Source organism: Heptranchias perlo, chromosome 23 (assembly GCF_035084215.1).
Source record: "Heptranchias perlo isolate sHepPer1 chromosome 23, sHepPer1.hap1, whole genome shotgun sequence".
NCBI lineage: Eukaryota > Metazoa > Chordata > Chondrichthyes > Hexanchiformes > Hexanchidae > Heptranchias > Heptranchias perlo.
In genome coordinates this window covers 17,728,283-17,746,798 of record NC_090347.1, presented here as the reverse complement: position 1 = coordinate 17,746,798, position 18,516 = coordinate 17,728,283, and the positions used below count along the sequence as shown (strand labels likewise).

The following is an 18,516-nucleotide window of genomic DNA, read 5'->3' as shown; positions in this document are numbered from 1 at the left end:
CAGCAAATGGCTTTGAAGTAAAGCATATGAAAATAAAACTGATGTTTAAAGTACAGTTGGATGCTATAATGGGAGACTTAGGGTATTAGAGGGATGAGCTTCAATGAGCTAATGTTTTTGCTTGTCCTCGACTTCCCCCGAGTCTCTATGTAACAGAACAAATAGCTTATTTTATGACCAATCGAGGAACAGTAGAAATTAAAGTCTACGGTTTGACGTACAAAATGGGACCGATTACTCAAGAGAGGTAGCTCGCTGCCAATGTTGTTAAAGGGAAAGGAAAGTCCAGGAGGTGTACTTTTTGTTCAAACTTCGCCCCCATTTTATAGAGTAAAATAATACTCAGCAGAATTGTAAATTTTCCCTTTTTCTTACCACCATAAAGATCATGAAAGGAAAGTCCAGGGGGAAGCCCTTGCTATTCAAAGTACTCCTCCCATTTTAGGCAGTAAGATAATAGATTGGACAGAATTTTGTTTGGCGTTTTAGAGTAAAGTCAATTTTCGTCTTGCTCCCACGGCTCCCACGGCTCCCTCCTCATAAATTTCTCACCCAGTAAAGTGGTTTCCTGGGTTCCCATGGCTCCAGAAGAGCTGTCTGGTTGGTTTGGTTTTGGTCCTACTGCTGTTTCCTACAGAGCTCCTTGAATACAATCCCCATTGGTGAGGACACTGCAGCAGCTTAACTCAAGGGTCTCCATGCAAGACGAAAATTGACTTTATTCTAAAACGTCAAACAAAATTCTGTCAAATCTATTATCTTACTGCCTAAAATGGGAGGAGTACTTTGTATAGCAAGGGGTTCCCCCTGGACTTTCCTTTCACTTTAATTGATTGGCTTTTTGATGATTGACAACAGGTTAAAATGAACCAATTTTTGCACCAAACACTGAAGTGCACTGAACATAACTAAAATGGTTTAAACAGTACCATTTAACAGGACTGCTGTCCCACAGAAACAAGGAGAAAATGCACTAAGATCAATCTGGATCTAACAACAGCTTCACCCATTACTGGAAACAATACCAGACCAAGAGCCGACACAGGCATAAAGGGCCAAATGGCCTCCTTCTGTGCTGTAAGATTCTACGATTCTATGAAGTAACAACCGGTGCCCAGTTCAGGGATCACTCAGTGTTTCACTGGGACACACTGTACAGGACTGGATAACGTATGGCACTACGGCAGGGTTCAGTCTGGATCACTGAACGGACTGTAAAAGACTGGATAACGTCCAGCACGTAGAGCAAGAATATCTGTCAGGGGCAGACTGTCCATTTCCTACCTGGACACGACGTGTAAGTGCCTGATGCAGGAAACAAAACATAGTCAGCGAGGAACACTCCATCACAATTTCCACCGTCCTGAGTGGCCCATCAACAGAGAAATCGGTGATGTCAACCTGTAGGGAAAGGAGTAACAGAACAATGCAGTGTGGGTTTGGAGAGGGTAAGTGTCACTGCTATTATATCAAGATATATAGATGCTACCAATGAGAGAAGTATAACCCAGTATTAACTAAAAGCTGCCACTGAAATTAAATTAAATAAGCAGCAAACATTACACATTCTGTACATTAAGAGTAATATCTCAATTAAACGCTATGGTAATCAATCTACAACTTGGGAGCTCCCACCTTTTATCAAATGCCACTGCTGCTCTCTAGAGTTCCTGTCTCTCACTGCTTAAGCCTTATAATAGATGGCAGGACATGTAAACCCTGCTGTAACTGATTGGCATTCTGCTACGAGTCCCAACTGTTAACCATTCACCTGCTGTGAGAATAGCCGGACACTGCTACCATCTGGTGCAGTACAGTGCACAACCGGTAGAGGCTGCATCCTTACTGTCTCCATCTCAGAATTTGCAGACAGCAGCCATCGAAGGACATCACATCCATTCTCCACAGCATTTCCTGAAGGGGGAAAAAAAAGGAACAGAACAACTCAGGGCAAGATTCTGGAAAATCCCAGAAAGGGCCACTTTGAAATGATCTAATTCAGAAAATGTAAGTGCAGTTGATCATGAACCAAACCTATATAAAAAAAAGGATTAGAAGCAGGAAAGTAAAAATGTTTTCAGGGAAATGGAGCATCTCTTGGTTTGGGACTAGGATGAATTCATTGGCCCCGATATTACCAGGGAGGCGGGATTGCAGCGGGGGGGGGGGGGGGGGAGACGACTGGGCGCGTGGGTAACCCAGCCAGTGAAATCGGTCCGTCCCCCACGCGATCGCGGGTAAATTGAAGGCCCTTACCATGGCTTCTGCGTTTCCCGTCGACAACCTGCGCAGCGGCTGGACTGCGCACCCGCATCACAGGCTGTCAGCTGGAGGAGCCCTATTTAAAGGGGCAGTCCTCCAATGCTGCTCCTACAACAACCAGCCAAAAGTACAGCATGGAGCAGACCTGGGGACAGGCTGCTCCCATGTTTAACGATGCCTCACTCCAGGTCCTACTGAGATTTTCTAACCAGCAGACCAGAGGAAGTGACCTGTCTCTGCCACCAAGGAGGCCTGGCTCGAGGTGGCAGAGGAGGTCACCAGCAGCAGCAACGTCTCCCGCACCTGGATCCAGTGCAGGAAGCGTTTCATTGACCTAACTAGGTCAGCCAAAGTGAGTACACTTACTCATTCTCCTACACTTCATCTTCCACATCACCGCCCTCACCCCACAACTCCTTCTGCACTGCCAACACTACTCTATCACATCACTCCTCACACCCACTCAAAGCTCATCCTCAACTTACCTGCACTTATTCACCTCTCTAGTACTCATCCCACCACTACCACTCAACCCAATACTCATACAATGTCATGGTTCTGTCTCATACTCACCCTCTGATGCATCTCTTTCACGGTCAGCCTCACCCAAACCAATGCATTCAGCAGTTGGCCACGTCACCATCCCTCACTCACGCCTCTCTACTTTCTTCCCTTATAGGAGAAGAGAGCCCAGGATACATGGGAGCAGGCAAAAACCGGAGGGGAACCACAACATCTGGTCGCCCTCACGGACGTGGAGCAGGAGGCTCTTGAAGTGAGCCGCACCCTCGAGTGCCTGTCCATCAGGGACGCCGAGACTGCCACCTGACAAACAGCTGGTGACAGAACATTAACATTCAGCACTCACAATAGCAAATGATGTTAACATGCCTTGCCATCTTCAGCTCCTCAACATCTGTCATCATGCTTAATATTGCCTTCTGTTCTCTTACAGGGCCTTCAGTGACCTCCGTGACAGCGGAGGGCGATTCCTCAGAGGACCAGCCGGCCTCTGAGGGGGCACCGTCACATCTGAGCGAGCCATCCACCAGCACAAATACACACATCTCGGTGGGTCCCTGTCCTCACTTAGTTGGGGTCGCACATGGTGAGTCACCACACACGTGAGCACGAGCAGACACTGGTGGCAGGGGCAGCTGTGGAGAGTCCGCGTCGGTGGGAGCACTCTGCTCCAGGCTCTGCTCAGCTGGATATAGATGCTGAACCCTGGGGGCCATCCGTGAAAAGGAGAACGATCGAGGGGCAGCAGCACATTTGCAAGGTGCTGGAACAGGTGCCACGCGCACTCTCCACAATCACGCAGAGGATGGAGGAGTCCAACTCCTGCATGAGTGGAATGGTGGCACAGGTACAGGAGGGAATCTCAGATACTGTCACAGGGACGTGAGGGCATCTCTGAGATAGTGTCGCGGGAATGTCTGCGATGGAGGGAAGGCTAGCCTCCATCCAGCTTCAAGCACGGCTCACCAATGAGTCCACTGAGGCCCTGACGACGGCCCTTTGGACTCCAGGTGAGCAACTTTCTGCCGCCTTCAACAGGCGGGCAGATACACTAGTACTGGCCTTACAAGGCTTCACACATGTCCTCCAAACTGTCATCCAGCAGGGTGGTAGGAGTGATGTGGGCCTGGCCCAGGAGAGGGATGATGGTGAAAGGGGACATGGAAGTGGGGACGCCATTTAAAGCACTCACCCGTTGCCCCCCTCTCAACCAGTACCCGCATTGCTGCCTCCTCTCCAGGTGGTCGAGTCTGCCCCTGCACAAGTGCAGGTGGAGCAGTCTTTGGAGGGGCCATCATGGGCACCGAAACCCAGAGGGCATTGGCCCAAAGCATCTAATCGATCAGGGCACGAACAAGAGCAACCTGCCACTACCTCTGCTGCGGCCACAGGGTAGGAACATCAGGTAGGAGTAGTCGTAAACGCAAGGCAAAGGTTTTGTGAGCACAATGGCGTTTGACGGTTTGTCATGTTTTTTATTTATATTTGATTTTTGTTAATGGCACATTAAATATTATTATTGTCACCACTATTGCCGTGTCTTGGCCATTCTTGACTGGCTTGTGTAATAAGTTCATTTAATGAGGTTCACCATGAACACCCACACTTGATGCCACCCATTGGGTCACCCTACAGTGGGTGTATGTGTAGTTGCACGACTATTTTGTGCGGGTGCCTGTGGCGCAGCACTGTGTTGTGGAGCTCCACGTGGCGGAGGTGGACGCCGTGCCTGGCGAGGCTGGTGATGTTGCTCGTCCTCGGATGAAGTGATGAATGCAGCTATGGCGCCCCCCCATCCTGACGGTGTGTGTTTGAGGGGGTCCGCAAAGTAGGTAAATGTGTTTGCACAGCAGAGTTTAGGGTATAAATTAATCATTTTGAGTGGAAAGACAATGGTGTTGCAGCCAAAACTTTGTCTGAAGTGACAGAGTGCCCTGCTGCAATAAATGAGGTTTTCCCCCTAACTGTCAAATAATCCTTTGCATCTCCCACTGTCTGCTGGCTGAAACACGTCTGCTCCAACAGGGAGTGATTCCCACAGCACAGGAAACACGCTGAGGATCTTTCAAAATTGCACCCCTGCCAAAATCTCCAGTCAATGAGGTCTGTCAAGTACTTCAACTACCTAAATAACAATGTAAATTATCATCCCGCCGGCTTTAATTGCCGGTGGGGGAGTCCCATATGCGGGAGCTGCACGCGCACCCGAACGCGTCATTGGGGAACCCGGAAGTCAGCGTGCTGGAGCCGGGCTCCGAACCCGCTCCGGGATTCTGCTATTTTAGAAGCCCTCCCGCACCCATTCGGCCATCCTAAAATCGGCCCCATTATGATGAGGTTATCAGAAATACATTTCAGAACACATCCTTCCCTAAAAAATAGCATAACTGAAACAAACATTTGATAAGCTTGCCCTGGGTTCGGCATTTGATCAAGACACTGTTGGTTCAGCTGTAGGACCTGCCTTCCATTTTAAGTTGGTACCAGCTGTAATATCGGTCTAAGGCCGGACAGACAAGTGGAGAGTAATGTTCCAGTACTGCAGTAAACAAATCCTGCCGCTAGATGCCAGCAGTACATTCCCCGAGTTAGCAGAGACTTCGACACTGCAACGGTAAAGTGCTAAGCTTCAAAGTTGGGGAGGTCAGTTTGTTGAACACCAGACTCGGTGTCAAAAGGTCTTTGATTTAAATCCTGCAGGGTTCCTTCAGTCTTTCATCATTCCAGAATGAATAAAATGAGTATTATCTTAGCGTGCAGGCAGAAAACGGGATTGTAGAGCTTGGAAATGCTGCAGTATCTGGCTATCTGGCAGTGGAAGTTAGGATCAGCACTGGACCCATTTGAGGCCAAATTGAGACTGATAACCTCGGCCTCATTTGCTCAAGCTGGTACGTTCTTGACTTAAGACAGTAACACTGTGACACAGTCAGGTTCAAGGACAATACAACACAACCCATTCTGCGACCTTCGGAAGTAAAGACTTTCTACATTTATTACATCACATACAAAACAGTAAGGAATCAGCTGGTCTTTTTATAAAGAAGTGATCTGTCTCCGCTAAACTGCCTCTTCTGAAACACATTTTTGATAATGTTCCACCCTACCCAAACCAGGAATTAAAGATTAATCTCCTAGGACATTGCTGTGAGCAACCCAAGAGAAAAATTAGTTTTTAAAAAAATTTTCTTTAAACAATTGTGTATGTGTTATAAAGATATCGGACATGGGAAAAAAAGGCTGTTTGACGGAGCGGGACGGTTGGAGGAGGGAGGTCATGTGACGAAACCTCCAGGAATATGTCCATCCACAGAGTTTGCAACCCTGTGCTGTCCCCAGACACAACTTAAGTTTGGACATACCTACCATTAAGCTTTACTGAAACCCTAATGACAAAACAGCCCCTCCAAAAAAAAATCCCTAAACAATAAAATCAGCTACAACTGTTACTGGCTGCAGTTAGTTAAAATGCTCATGGGTTTTTTTTTTAAATCTCATGCTTCAGTTCATAGAAAGTTCTAGAATCTTCCATACAAAGGACTGCCAGAAAGGTGATACAACAGCTCCAAAAAGCCTGCAAACAATTTTTTCCCCCTCTATGTTTCATGCCCATTGTAGAACCGGATGCCCGAAGATGCCACAGTGAGCTGCCTAAAAGCACAAACTGCAACTGCACCGATGCACTGTACAGTCCACCAATCTCCACTGTACCTTCTAAGTACTCCTACCGAGAGAACCAGTCACAGAGAAAACAGTTCATTCCTGACTTGTAGGAAGTGCCAACTGATCTCAGCCAGCTCAGTGATGGGGTTGCTACAATTGTCCTAAGCAAACCCTGCTGGAAGTGCACATGTACAGACATTGGGGGGCGGTGGCTGGGATGCCCATTGACTAATCTGCCGACACATGGACAACGAGCACTGGGATTTTGACTGTGTCATAGTGTAAAACTGGGCATCAGGGAATCGGGAGCCCCTTTTACATCCCTCCCGGTTTTTATTTCCATTGAAGTGATTTGGGGGGGGGGGGGGGGCTGAGATGCCCACTGAATAATCTACAGACATTTGAATAATGAGCACACTGAAGTCAATGGAAATAAAAACCGGGAGATGTAACACGGGCTGCCGACTCGCTATCACCCGTTTTACAGCATCGGGCAAAGTCAAAATCTACCCCAAAAGCTTTACAATGTGTCAGTGGGTTAGCACATAGGTAATCCCCACAAAATAACCTGATCACAGCTGGATCTTTGGAAGAAACACCAAATGATGGCCAGAAGGTGTCCTGTGGGGAGTGAGTGCTGGGGAAATCTGTGCATAAGTCACTTCTCTGTACCATTTAGTAACAAGCTCAGGAGTGGCAGTGGCAGAGACCCTGGCACAGGTTGGCTGCCTGCACCGAGCAGCCACTCAGCAGGTTAGTGGTCCAGAAAAATCACAACAGGTGGAGGATGTCTCAGACTGACACAGATTTCAGTTCATTAACCATTAAAAAAAAACTTTCCCACCTGTACAAAAATCTTTCAGCGCAGCCATCACCAGATCAGAGGATAACTTGATGGAAGCTGTAAATGGTCCCACAGCCGTCCTTTCACTGCCTGCAACACTGAAAGATCCTGTTAACTTTTCATTGCCTTTAATGTCATTAGTTTCAGAGCATACAAAGGACTGCAAGAACATCGCCAACGCGTCTGACGTGCTAGGTCTTTGGTGATTATTCAGGGGAGGGACCATTTCAGTTGCTCCTCCTTCATGAATGTGCAGGCAATCTAACAAATCAATAATACGAGTGCTTAGAGGCAGGCAAATTCCATCACTTTCTGAAAGTCTAGGAGACGACGAGGAACTACGAGAGAGGGGCGGTCCACTGACATTCCTTGCCGTAATACTGTTCAAACTGTAATAGAGAAAGCAGTGAACAGACACAGGAAATGCTAGAAAATGATCACTCTGAGAGTTTAAAGGGACAGCGACCTCCATCTTCTTCCTAGGTGGAAGTTCACTGATGGGAAAAGCACAAGTAAAGGCTGCGCTGTCCGAGCCTTTGGTCAAAGCAGATGTTTGGGTAATCAGCTTGACACAAAGAGACCACCTGTGTTCCAGTGTCCAATCGCTGAGGTTCTCCAAAGTACACGAGACAACGAGCGAATCCTGCAGCAGTAAACGGTTCCACCTTGCAGTGATGCTGCAGCCAATTGGTTGGTTGGAGTGCACCATTCCTTTTTCCTGGTTGGACAGCAGGGCACAGCATATGTTGAAGTCCTGGTTCAGGCCTTTTAAAGCCTTGTCTTTCTGCTGCATCACATGCTTCAAGGATGTGATTCTGGGGGGGGAAAGAATGACACAGTGATTTTGTTTTATTATTCTGGTGTCCTAATTTTCTCTCTTCCTCTCCCAAAGGTGCTGACTTATGCTGGGAGAGAGTTCCACAGGTGCCCAGCAACTTCCAGTGCCTCATCCAAGCGACCAGTCTTCATTCATAAGCCTAGACGGTGAGGGATGGCAGGCTATGCAACTGTGGAGGGCGTCACAGCAGAGCCCAAACTGGTCGCCGCCCACTGTTCACACACACACACACACACACACACACACACACTTTCTGATCAGGAACAGGAACTCCACCTTAACCCAGGGTCACCACCACTGCCGTGAATGAGTTCAGCTAACTCAGCACAGAGAGTGGGAGTTAAACCTTGGGCCTTCTGGTCTGCCTGTCCCAGTACTCAACCCGGCAGCGTATCTACGTACTGGGCTATTGAGGGAACTGAAAATTTTAACTTAAAGATTGTCCTCTTACCTGTCAGAGACACTGCCAATCCCAGAGAGAAGGTCCTTAATTCGCTGTCCTGCATTAGCTGCCTTAAGCTTCACGCTCTGGGCTGCACTCGGACTGTGGGGTAGGGTACACTGCATCACCTTTCCTTTCTCAGTCAGCGCTACCAGGTCGACATCCCCTGGTCAAAAACACACAGTTATGAACAAGGGGAAACCTCACATCATCCATTTCGGCCATCCTACGTCCTGACCTCTGGTCACAGAGTAGACTCCGCAGCAGTCAGGGTTCTGAGGCTCAGGCAGTCCTGTCATCTGAGTCAGAATCAGGACCAGAAGAGAGAGAAAATAAGGATGCCTTTCTCAAGTGCGCCTTTCTCTTCACATAAAACACACAAAAGAGTTTGCAGCCTGAGTGTTAATGTAATAATATGGCACGTAGCAGAAAGTATTTTCTCTCCCCAGAGATGTGATATTCCATAGCAGTTAAATTAAAACAATGCCCAGCAGTCCCCCACACACAGCAGATTCCAGACATCAGCCTGCCCCAGAATCAGTAGCCGCTGTTGTGGTGAGGGAGTTCCACATTCTTTCACCAGTGCAAGAAGTGCTCACTGACCATCGGCAAGAGATCTGTCAGCACTTAAATTAGAGGAGCTCAACGTTACAATGGGGCTAAGGCCATGATGGGACTGTGACTGTGTCTAATAGATATTGTAGAATCATTCGCCCACTCCCCACAGGATGAGCAAATTTAAACACCGTTGTTAAAGAACAGGGTGAATGTACGGGAGTACATTTACAATGTTAACTTCCATATGCCTCCCCTGTGCCCTCCAGGACCCTCTGCACATTCAGAGCCACAGCGTCGCTTTGCTGACATCAGTAAGGGGTCCATAGGGAGTAATGCAGATCAGCATCTTTTCTGGATGCTAAACCAGGAGGAGTCAAGATGGGAAATGTTAGTACCAGCTAAGTATCCAGCCCTGTTCATATCTGAGGGATTCTAAAAGGTGTCCTTTAATCGAGATTTAGGAATGCAAGTACCTTTCTAATAACACAAATGCTGCTAAACATGTGCCTGTACTACTATCTGGACTCTACATAATTAGCATGTCTTTGCAGATTGCTGTGTATACATTGTTACTCAGTTTTGTTCATTCTTATTTCAATCTCATTCTCCAGCCAGTTTCTTTCTTTCTCCTACTCCATAAGTTACATCCCTAGAGTGCATCACATCCCTCCGCGATTACAGGGGGAGGGGGGAATATACGGCAATTAAACCAGAGTCCTGGCTAAGGGTACAGATCAATTACCTTTGGGTGTCAGCAAAGGTTTGGAGACAGCTACAACCCCACAGATGTTCAGACTAGTGGGAGTAAGGATGGGGGGCAAAACACCATCAGCTTGGTCATTCTTCTCATCTGCTGGCCTCCCAGCAACTCCAGATGAATTTGCACTACATACAAACTCAATGCTGAAAAAATCGGAGCAAGTGCTGTAATAAAGGGTATTGGCACGACAGCAGGCACTGATGATGGGCCCTCGAAGGTGGTATTCAATAAAGGTGGGAAGCCACATCTCCATTTGAAGGCTGGACCTGACAATCACCACTTTGCCACCTTTCCCTATCACGACAATACTGTCGGGAATCGGTGTTTTGTCCGTTGATGACTGGTGACTCCGATCTTCATTCCCTTTCTGTTTTAACGCCAACACCCCAATAAAAACAACTGGCTGTTCGAGATGGTGCAGCACGGTCATTCGAGACACCTGACCTTTGGCCTCAGATCCGCTATCGTGCACTTTAGGTGGGCTGGTATATTTCAGTGGTAAGAAGCAAAACTGCCCATCTGGCAACCCACAAAGAATGATGGGTGAGTTCAACATGCTAGCGTCCACACCAAAGAGGAGGCTGAAAAGAGATAATTCAAGACAGAAATAATCATCATCCACCATCCGCTCTTTGGAATCCTTCACAGTCTGAGGGTAAATGCAGCACAACACTGGTGGGTAACTCGGGTCGGGGGATTTTTCATAACGGAGGAAATCGGGTTGAAAAGCAAAGTCTATCCCTTCAATTATTCTGCACCTCTGAACCTCACTGCCGACCGCCGGGAGTCTGAGTGAGTTAAGCCTCCATTTCTGATCCTCCTTAGCCACAGTCACCACGACGTCATCCGAAACGATGAACGAGCAGATTGCAGAGTCCCTGATGAGGCAGCACTCGGCACTGACAGCACAGATAGGAGGCATGCGATGGCCACAGTTACTTTCTGATTGGGAAGAATCGAGGGGCGATTCCTGAGCTCCTGTCTCTTCAATGTGGCTGGAGAAAGAAAATGGCAAAATGCATTATTTTTATATGGGACACATGCAGATAAAATTAGCAACTAAACTTTTACCATGTTGTCATATACTAAAATCTTGCAGTGATAGAACACAGAAAATGTATCGATACAGAACTTTCATGGCAACAGTTCTATAAATCCCTTTATCCAGAAACATCATCCAACTTGACCAGATCGAAATGTAATTATTCCAGTGAATTAGTGGTAATAAGAGTGCCCTTTAACAAGTCCTTGACCTGGACCATCCCCTCCTCCACATTGCAGGAGGCTTTGTGGTTCAAATTGCCAGATAAATTTCCCACTTAAAGACTACGGATAATGGGAGCAATCCCAGGAAAAAGTCAGGAATTCACTGATATTGAAGAATATGCTGTGTGAGCATAGCAAAGCTCAGTGCTCCTGGAAGCATCTCAGTTCGTGTCACTCACCAGGACAGGGCTCTGGTGAAGGATACACATTCAAAACATCATAGTCTGTATTTTATCTTTACTGGTGCTGGCTGACCTGCTGTGTATATCCAGCATTTCTGTGTTTTTATTTTAGGACAGGACACAAGCTGTACAAAGTGATTTGTTTATGTGATCAAACTCCACCCAGCAATGAATGGTCACTGAATCCTCAGGTACATTAAGTTATCAGAAGCACAATAATAACCTAGTGCCTGGTCGGAGTCTCCGTTCAGTGCCTCACACAATGTCGACACACAGCAGTGAACAAGTCCCTGCTCAATCAGATTGCAACTTTCAGTTCATGTAAATTGGTTATTAAAGGCTAAAAATACTTCCTGTTATCAAAATATCTACAATCTCTGTAAAGGGAAATTTGAAGCACAGTTTTAAACCCGTTTACTGATTGTGGGGATATGGTGAACAGAAAACTCTGAAGCACCATATGAGGGAATCGACGCAGCTGCCTTTCTGCACTGACAAAGACCTGGCAATCATGAGGGCACTTAACGGTTGGACCAAGATATATTTCTCCATTTTTTTTTGTAAATACAGGCCCATTTTTACCACCTCTGCGATTATAGCAAGTAATCTGGCACAACAAGCCTTGGCAAATATCTACACTTACCGTAAGTAGCTCAATTTACCCTCCAGTTACCTTAATTTTGATAAAATGTCTCAACAATAACCATTTGCATTTATCTAGTGTCTTTAACGTAGAAAAAAAACATCCTGAGGCACTTCACAGAGGCATGAGGGAGAAAAATGGATGCTGAGTGAAAGAAGTGGACGACATCAGGGGGTCCAGCCAGCATCGGGGGGGGGGCGGGGGGGTGGGGGGAGAGTCGGCCGATCGCTGGGTCCTATCGGCCAGGTGAGCTTGTTGGGCCTGGATGAAGCACTCCTGCTCCTCTGGGCCCACAAGCAGTGCAGTAAAGGCCCTCACCTCATGGATCCAGCCCTTCCCGCCTGCTTTCACCTGACGTGAATCAGAAGCGATGGGAAACCCAAACAGGCAAGGTTAAATTCATTTAACTTTTGTAATACGCAAAATATTAAGTACCTCAACTATTTTAATGAGGTACATTGCTCCTTTAAATATCGGCCCGCCAGCTTCTAGTGGGGGCGGGACTTCCAGGTGTCTGTTGTGCGTGCACATACAAACCCGCCTGGGTTAAACCCGGAAGTGGGCGCATTTGAGCTGGGATGTGGTCCCGCTCCAAAAAGCTGTTATTTTAACCTCCCGCTCACCCCCAACCAACTCATTCTTGGGGGTTAAAATTACCCCCATTATGTGGGATGGCCAAAAGCTGGGTCAAAGAGGTGGGTTTTTAAAAAGGGTCTTAAAGGAGGAGAGAGACAGAAAGGCAAAGGGGTCTAGAAGGTAATTCCAGAGTGTGGGGCCTGGACAGCTGAAGGCACGACTACCAATGGTGGGAGAAGGGAAGAGGGGATGCACGAGGCCAGAATCAGAGGAACCTCTGGCTCAGAGCAGCAGAGGCAGCTGAATGGATGCTCTCAACCTTAGTAACTAAGAAGTCCGTGACCTCTTTGCACATTGGAGATGAGGGGCCAGGGGGTAAGGGAGAAGGTTGGTAACAGAGAAAAGAAACCGGGGGTTATGTTTGCTCTCCTGGATGATCCTGGAGTAGTGGGTAATTTTGGCAGTGTGAGGCCCAATAACGCTTAACGTAGTCCAATCAGATTTGGTAATGGATGACTAAATCAGTTGTGCACCAGATATGCTCAAGTTTGAATGTGCCGTTGTAAACAACTTGGGTGATAGCGTATTTTTCCAGGTGCGGACGTAGAAGGAAGTGGGTAGGGGTAGGGGGATGTGGGTGATGAGGGATACTAGGAAGTGGTCAGAGATGGCCTTGTCAGTGATCAAGACCAGGGGATTAGAGAGGTAACAGGAGATGGCAAGGCCAAAGGGGTAGGGAATAGGGGTAGGAGAGTTTATATGGAGGGACAGGAGGGTAGTGAATTCAAAGGAGAAAGGGAAAAGGATCTCTGAGGTAGAGATTGAAATCACCAAGGATGAACAGTCACTCAGTGCAAAGGCTTGGAGGAGGGTGGTAGACACCAAGTATTTTAAAGGAGAGGTGAGAGGGGTAGAAGGAGAAGGGGGTACCAGAGGAGTAGAGGGAGAGATCAAGATGGAACTTGGCGAGAAGGACCACAACATCGCCACTGCGGTTTGGGTGGGCCAGGTGGTAGAAAGTGTAGCCAGCCACGGAGGCTTCAGTAAGGGGCAAGGTGACACATCCATTAAGCCAAGATTCAGTCAAATAAAGAATGTCAATGCAATCTTCCACATTAAGGTTGTGGATAGCAAGGGCCTTATTCATGAGTGAGGGAAATGCGGAGAGGGGCAATGACTGATCCACTGACAGAGTACAAGGGAGTGAGCGGGACGGGAAGGTTGACAAGATTAGCTCCCGTGGGTGCACTGGGCAGGAAGGTCGGCCAAAGAGAGGAGGGTGGGGCAATTGGGATTGCTGCTCATAAGGGGGCAGCGACGGGTTCCTGGATGGGCCCTTCGGAGAATGATGATAGGCAAAGAGGGTAGTTGTGGACTATGGGGATTTGAGCCTGAAACAGGGAGAGTAGGAAAGCAGAGGAGTAGTAATTAGTTGGGGTAGGGATTAGAGTCGGCAAAGTACCCAAGAGGGGAGAAATGGAAGGTGGCATCAATTGGTGACAGGAGGGGGAAGAGACCGGGGAGAAGGGCCTGAGAGGAGCAAGAGAAAAATAAAGGGCTCTAGAAATAATCGGCTCGGGTCCAGAGCGACAGCCAAAATGCACACGCGAATGGAATTCGAGTTACATGGGGAGAGACAATGCAAGTATCGGAGAGATTAGAAATCGCTTGTCCTAATTATGATGTACAGGCTCTACTTGGGTTTTCTATGAATTTTCACTCAGGCTACGACCCCACCCACTGCCCAGGCCCGTCCTCTGACATGTCCAGCTTTGGAACTGGCAGCAAGTGGAAAGCATGGAAAAACCAGCTGGCACTCGCAGTTGCAATTTTAACTTTTAGTTGCTGACAAAACATTTAGATTTATTTTCATTTTCTCTCCTTTACCAATCAGGTTCCAAACAGACACTGTTCCTCTGTCAACCAGCTGGGAAATGTGATCGATGGATGAAGTAAATCCCCCCCCACCCCCACCAATTTTCTTTACTCCCTGAGGTGATCTAGCTGATACTGAGAAACAGACGCTCGAAGGGAAGTCTGGGCTTAAATGTCAGTCTAGACTGAGATTCCTGTTTGAAGGCAGCTGTAGTGTTACAGCCATCAGGCTGCAGCTGTTAAATATTTTATGGTACAGGTTTTATTGAGAGTAGAAAATATTCCTCCAAACTACAAAAGAACGATGTATCTACAGGATTGGTTTTGATCCTAAAAGCCATTTTTGTTTTACTCAGTCTCTCTAGTTCAACTTTCAATCTTATTCTATTTATTGCCTTCATAAGAAATTTGACGCTAATTTTACTCAAGTCTTTTGTTCAGATTTTGTTGCCTTTAAAAATAAAATCAGAAATTTAAATTTTCTTTTCCATATTTTTGTCTGTCTTTTACAGGATTTTCCTTCCAAAATTTATATCTCAAAAAATATAACTTTTGTTTCACTTCTCACACAATTCCCAAGGTTACAAATGTTGAGAAATAATAAACTGGGCTTGAGTGACATTTCCAGCATCTGGTCTAGAAGTTGAGGTGTTGCTCTAATAATTTTACTTTTAGTCTTGTCTCATTTCAAATATTAGTCTTGTTTTATTTACAATCTATATAGAAATGTGGTCCTAATTTTCATCTTCACTGACAAAAATACAATAATTTTGGTCAACTACTATTTTCATAGATGAAAATACTGCTGTGTCTCGCACTGGGCTCAGCTCACACAAATTGATTCTGCAAGTGTTTGTTGTAGCACTCTAACAGCATCTAGTGATACATGTCAAGTACTGTAACAGTACACTTCCCAGCAGACTAATAACTTTTGTCTCAGGACTGACTGGATTGATAGCCTGTGGCCCTGGATTGAAAATGTCTCTTGAGAACGTCCCAATAACATCATTAAATCCCTGAGCAGTAGCAGGAGAGCCTCACTTTTTGACTGAAGACACTTTGGCTCAAATGAAGGTATGTTCATGAGATTGTAACGTTGTTGTGGAATTAGAATGGATACAACCATCGGCCTGGGGGTAGGTGCTGCAATTTAATTCGGGCGAACATCCAGGTTTCAAATATTTCAAGATGAACTTAATTTTTTTCTTCCAGGTAATTTTCTTTCACCTTAATTCTAATATATCCTCATTCACTTGAATAAATAATTCTTTCCTGATTCCAGTTCAGCTGAGGTGACAGACACAATTGTGAATCTGTCACACACTCACACCAGTCACCATGCTGCCATGGAAACAGTGTCAGGCTTCAGCTGGCTGAAGCCCAATCGCTGCAGCCTGTGCACATTCAGGAGGATAGGAGAGCTAACGGACTTGTGATTATTATTTTTTTTAATTATATAATGGTGTGATCACACCCATTTCTCATACAGTGTGAGTTCACGAAAATAGTCTCAAGCAGTATGTCAAATTGAGTGAACAAAGCTCATGAGTGATTTATTGTCATTTAAAACCTAAAGTGAGATTATTTTCAATAATCACTCCCGCTCAGCCATTATTTTTCACAATATATTTAGCAGTGTTCAATTATATTTTTGACACAATCACTGAACTACTAAATGCCTGATGTCATCAGAGCAAAACTACAGGAATTTACTAAGTAGCGGATAACCATGAAATAACACACTGTATATTATACATAGGATAACACGCAGAGAACAGACACGGGCACATTGAACAATACCATAATCTGCAAAAGCACAGCTCAAACTCAAGGTTTGGTACTGGTCTGAAGCACACAGCAGACTGTTAATCTGTATTATAATAATATACAGAAACTTAGTGATCTCATAGCTCTTCATTCTTGTTTCATTGCAGGAGTGTCATGATGAAAAACGGCAAATGGCAGACTTCGAAGTCTGAACCATTAATTAAAGAATTGCAGTTTACAAAATTACATAATTTGGGGATTTATTTGATTGACTGAGACAAAGGAATACGGGAGTTTCTATGCATTTTTATTTTTCGGATTATTATAGGATCATATTATTACTGATTTACTATAACAATGCAAAAAAAAACAAGGAATATAGCTCCTTTAAGGTGTGCTAAAAAACAATTGTGTTCTGCCTTGTTCAGGCAGCTCCCCCATATTTATATCTATTACAGCTTAAGTAGTACAATATTACATACAATGAATCTTACCTACTCTTCTGATTTAAAGGTATGCTATATATTCCACTGCCAGCACACAGCACAAACAGCCGCTCTCCCCTCCTATCCACTTCCACTTGCCACACAGTGCTGGGTAGCCTGTACACAATCTAACAATGCAGAAGACAAAGTAAACATTTTTAAACTTTTCCAATTTTTTCCCCTCATCTCCTCTAGCTGCTGGTTCCTGCTGTGGAACAGTTCCGCAGGGAGCAGCACCTCGCCACCATCTCGCCCCAGTGACAATAAAGAACTTGCATTCATATGGCGCCTTTCACGACCTCGGGACATCCCAAATCACTTTACAGCCAATGAAGTACTTTTTGAAGTTTAGTCACTGATGTAATGTAGGAAATGCGGCAGCCAATTTGCGCACAGCAAGGTCCCACAAAGAGCAATGAGATAAATGACCAGATAATCTGTTTTTAGTGATGTTGGGTGAGGGATAAATATCGGCCAGGACACTGGGGAGATCTCCCCCGCTCTTCTTCGAAATAGTGCCATGGGATCTTTTACGTCCACCTGAGAGGTGGAAAGACGGCACCTCCGACAGTGCTGCACTCCCTCAGTACGGCACTGAAGTGTCAGCCTAGATATTTGTACTCAAATATTTGGAGTAGGACTTGAAGCCATGATCTTCCGACTCAGAGGTGAGAACACTACCAACTGAGCCACAGCTGACACAATTCTTCATCCATGAGCCGAAACGGTGAATGTCAGCAGATCATTTGGCCACGGAGGGTATCACAGACAACCCCAATGCTCAATGTCTATACAAACACACCTTCCAGCAGAGGTTACTGCATAACGATCAGGAGTAGGAACTGTAGATGATCTTTCCTCCCTTTCTCCCAAGCTCAAGAGCACTGAAGCCAATTGTAGTGTTCCAGTTACTGCCCTGGCTGAGATCTGGTAACTCTGAGGCCAAGGATCGTACCAGGGACTTTCTGGTCTTTATAGCTTAATGTTACACTGGTTGTTATCTTTGTTTTAATAATCGCTCACTCAAGTTGTACTTTGCTATGCACAAGAGGTTTAGCTGTATCAACAGAGAAAGAGAAGTATGCTCGAAATCATTTTTACCTCCCCAGTTTTGTCCCATTCTTCTCCTCAAGGTATAGATTCATATTGGGGTGTGGTCACACAGGACCCAGTGATCCTCCAATTCCATGCCCATAAGGCCAGTCGTTATGCGTGAACGTACACCGAGAGGTGGGAATTGGTTATGGCTCATTTTCAGATCCAGTCCCAGCAGCACGCTGATAGCCCATGCCCCAACCAACAGGCCCAAAGCCACCCTAAAATTGGTCCTTGGGTCTCATTAACATTTTTTGCATGAGTTACTGGTGCCTGTCACGCCTCCACAAGCAGCTCGCACATTTTACTGAGGTGAATATCGGGCCACTTGCCTCAGTGGCAGCAGCCCGAAGGCAAGTCCCGGGAGGAGGGGGCGTTGGAGAGGCAACAGTGGGGGGGGTGCCATCACAAGGACTCTGGAGTCAGGGGAGCACTCCTGAATTTGTGAACTTTCTGAATATAAAAGAAATATAAAGAAAACCTTTCATTGACGACCGCATGGGGCCACTAAAGAATCCCGAGGGAAGAAGCCCAGCTCCTGCTCCACTCAGCAAGGGGGCCTAAAACAGGCAGTAGGCATCTCATTTACACATGTAAGGGGCCAAACGGTGGTTTTCGACAGTCACCATGAACATCTACTAAATGACCCCAACTAATTTAGCAGTGGCCCGAATCCACACGCAGATTGGGTGCAGGCCATCCCACTGCTAAATTGGTGAATCGCTGCCTGTCTAAGCC

At 46.2% G+C, this 18,516-nt stretch overlaps 1 protein-coding gene across 3 annotated transcripts in view; it reads right to left on the bottom strand.

Annotated features, from left to right (window-relative positions):
- Positions 1–18,516, bottom strand: part of faap100 (FA core complex associated protein 100) — a 185,844-nt gene that overhangs the window by 166,408 nt on the left and 920 nt on the right. For all 3 annotated transcript variants that reach the window (XM_068004124.1, XM_068004123.1, XM_068004122.1), the window contains exons 2-7: positions 16,693–16,811; positions 9,872–10,884; positions 8,581–8,737; positions 7,292–8,106; positions 1,772–1,914; positions 1,285–1,401 (exon numbers count right to left, since the gene is read on the bottom strand). In XM_068004124.1, coding sequence (XP_067860225.1) covers positions 1,285–1,401; positions 1,772–1,914; positions 7,292–8,106; positions 8,581–8,737; positions 9,872–10,884; positions 16,693–16,811 — 2,364 coding nt within the window. The remainder of the gene's footprint in view (positions 1–1,284; positions 1,402–1,771; positions 1,915–7,291; positions 8,107–8,580; positions 8,738–9,871; positions 10,885–16,692; positions 16,812–18,516) is intronic.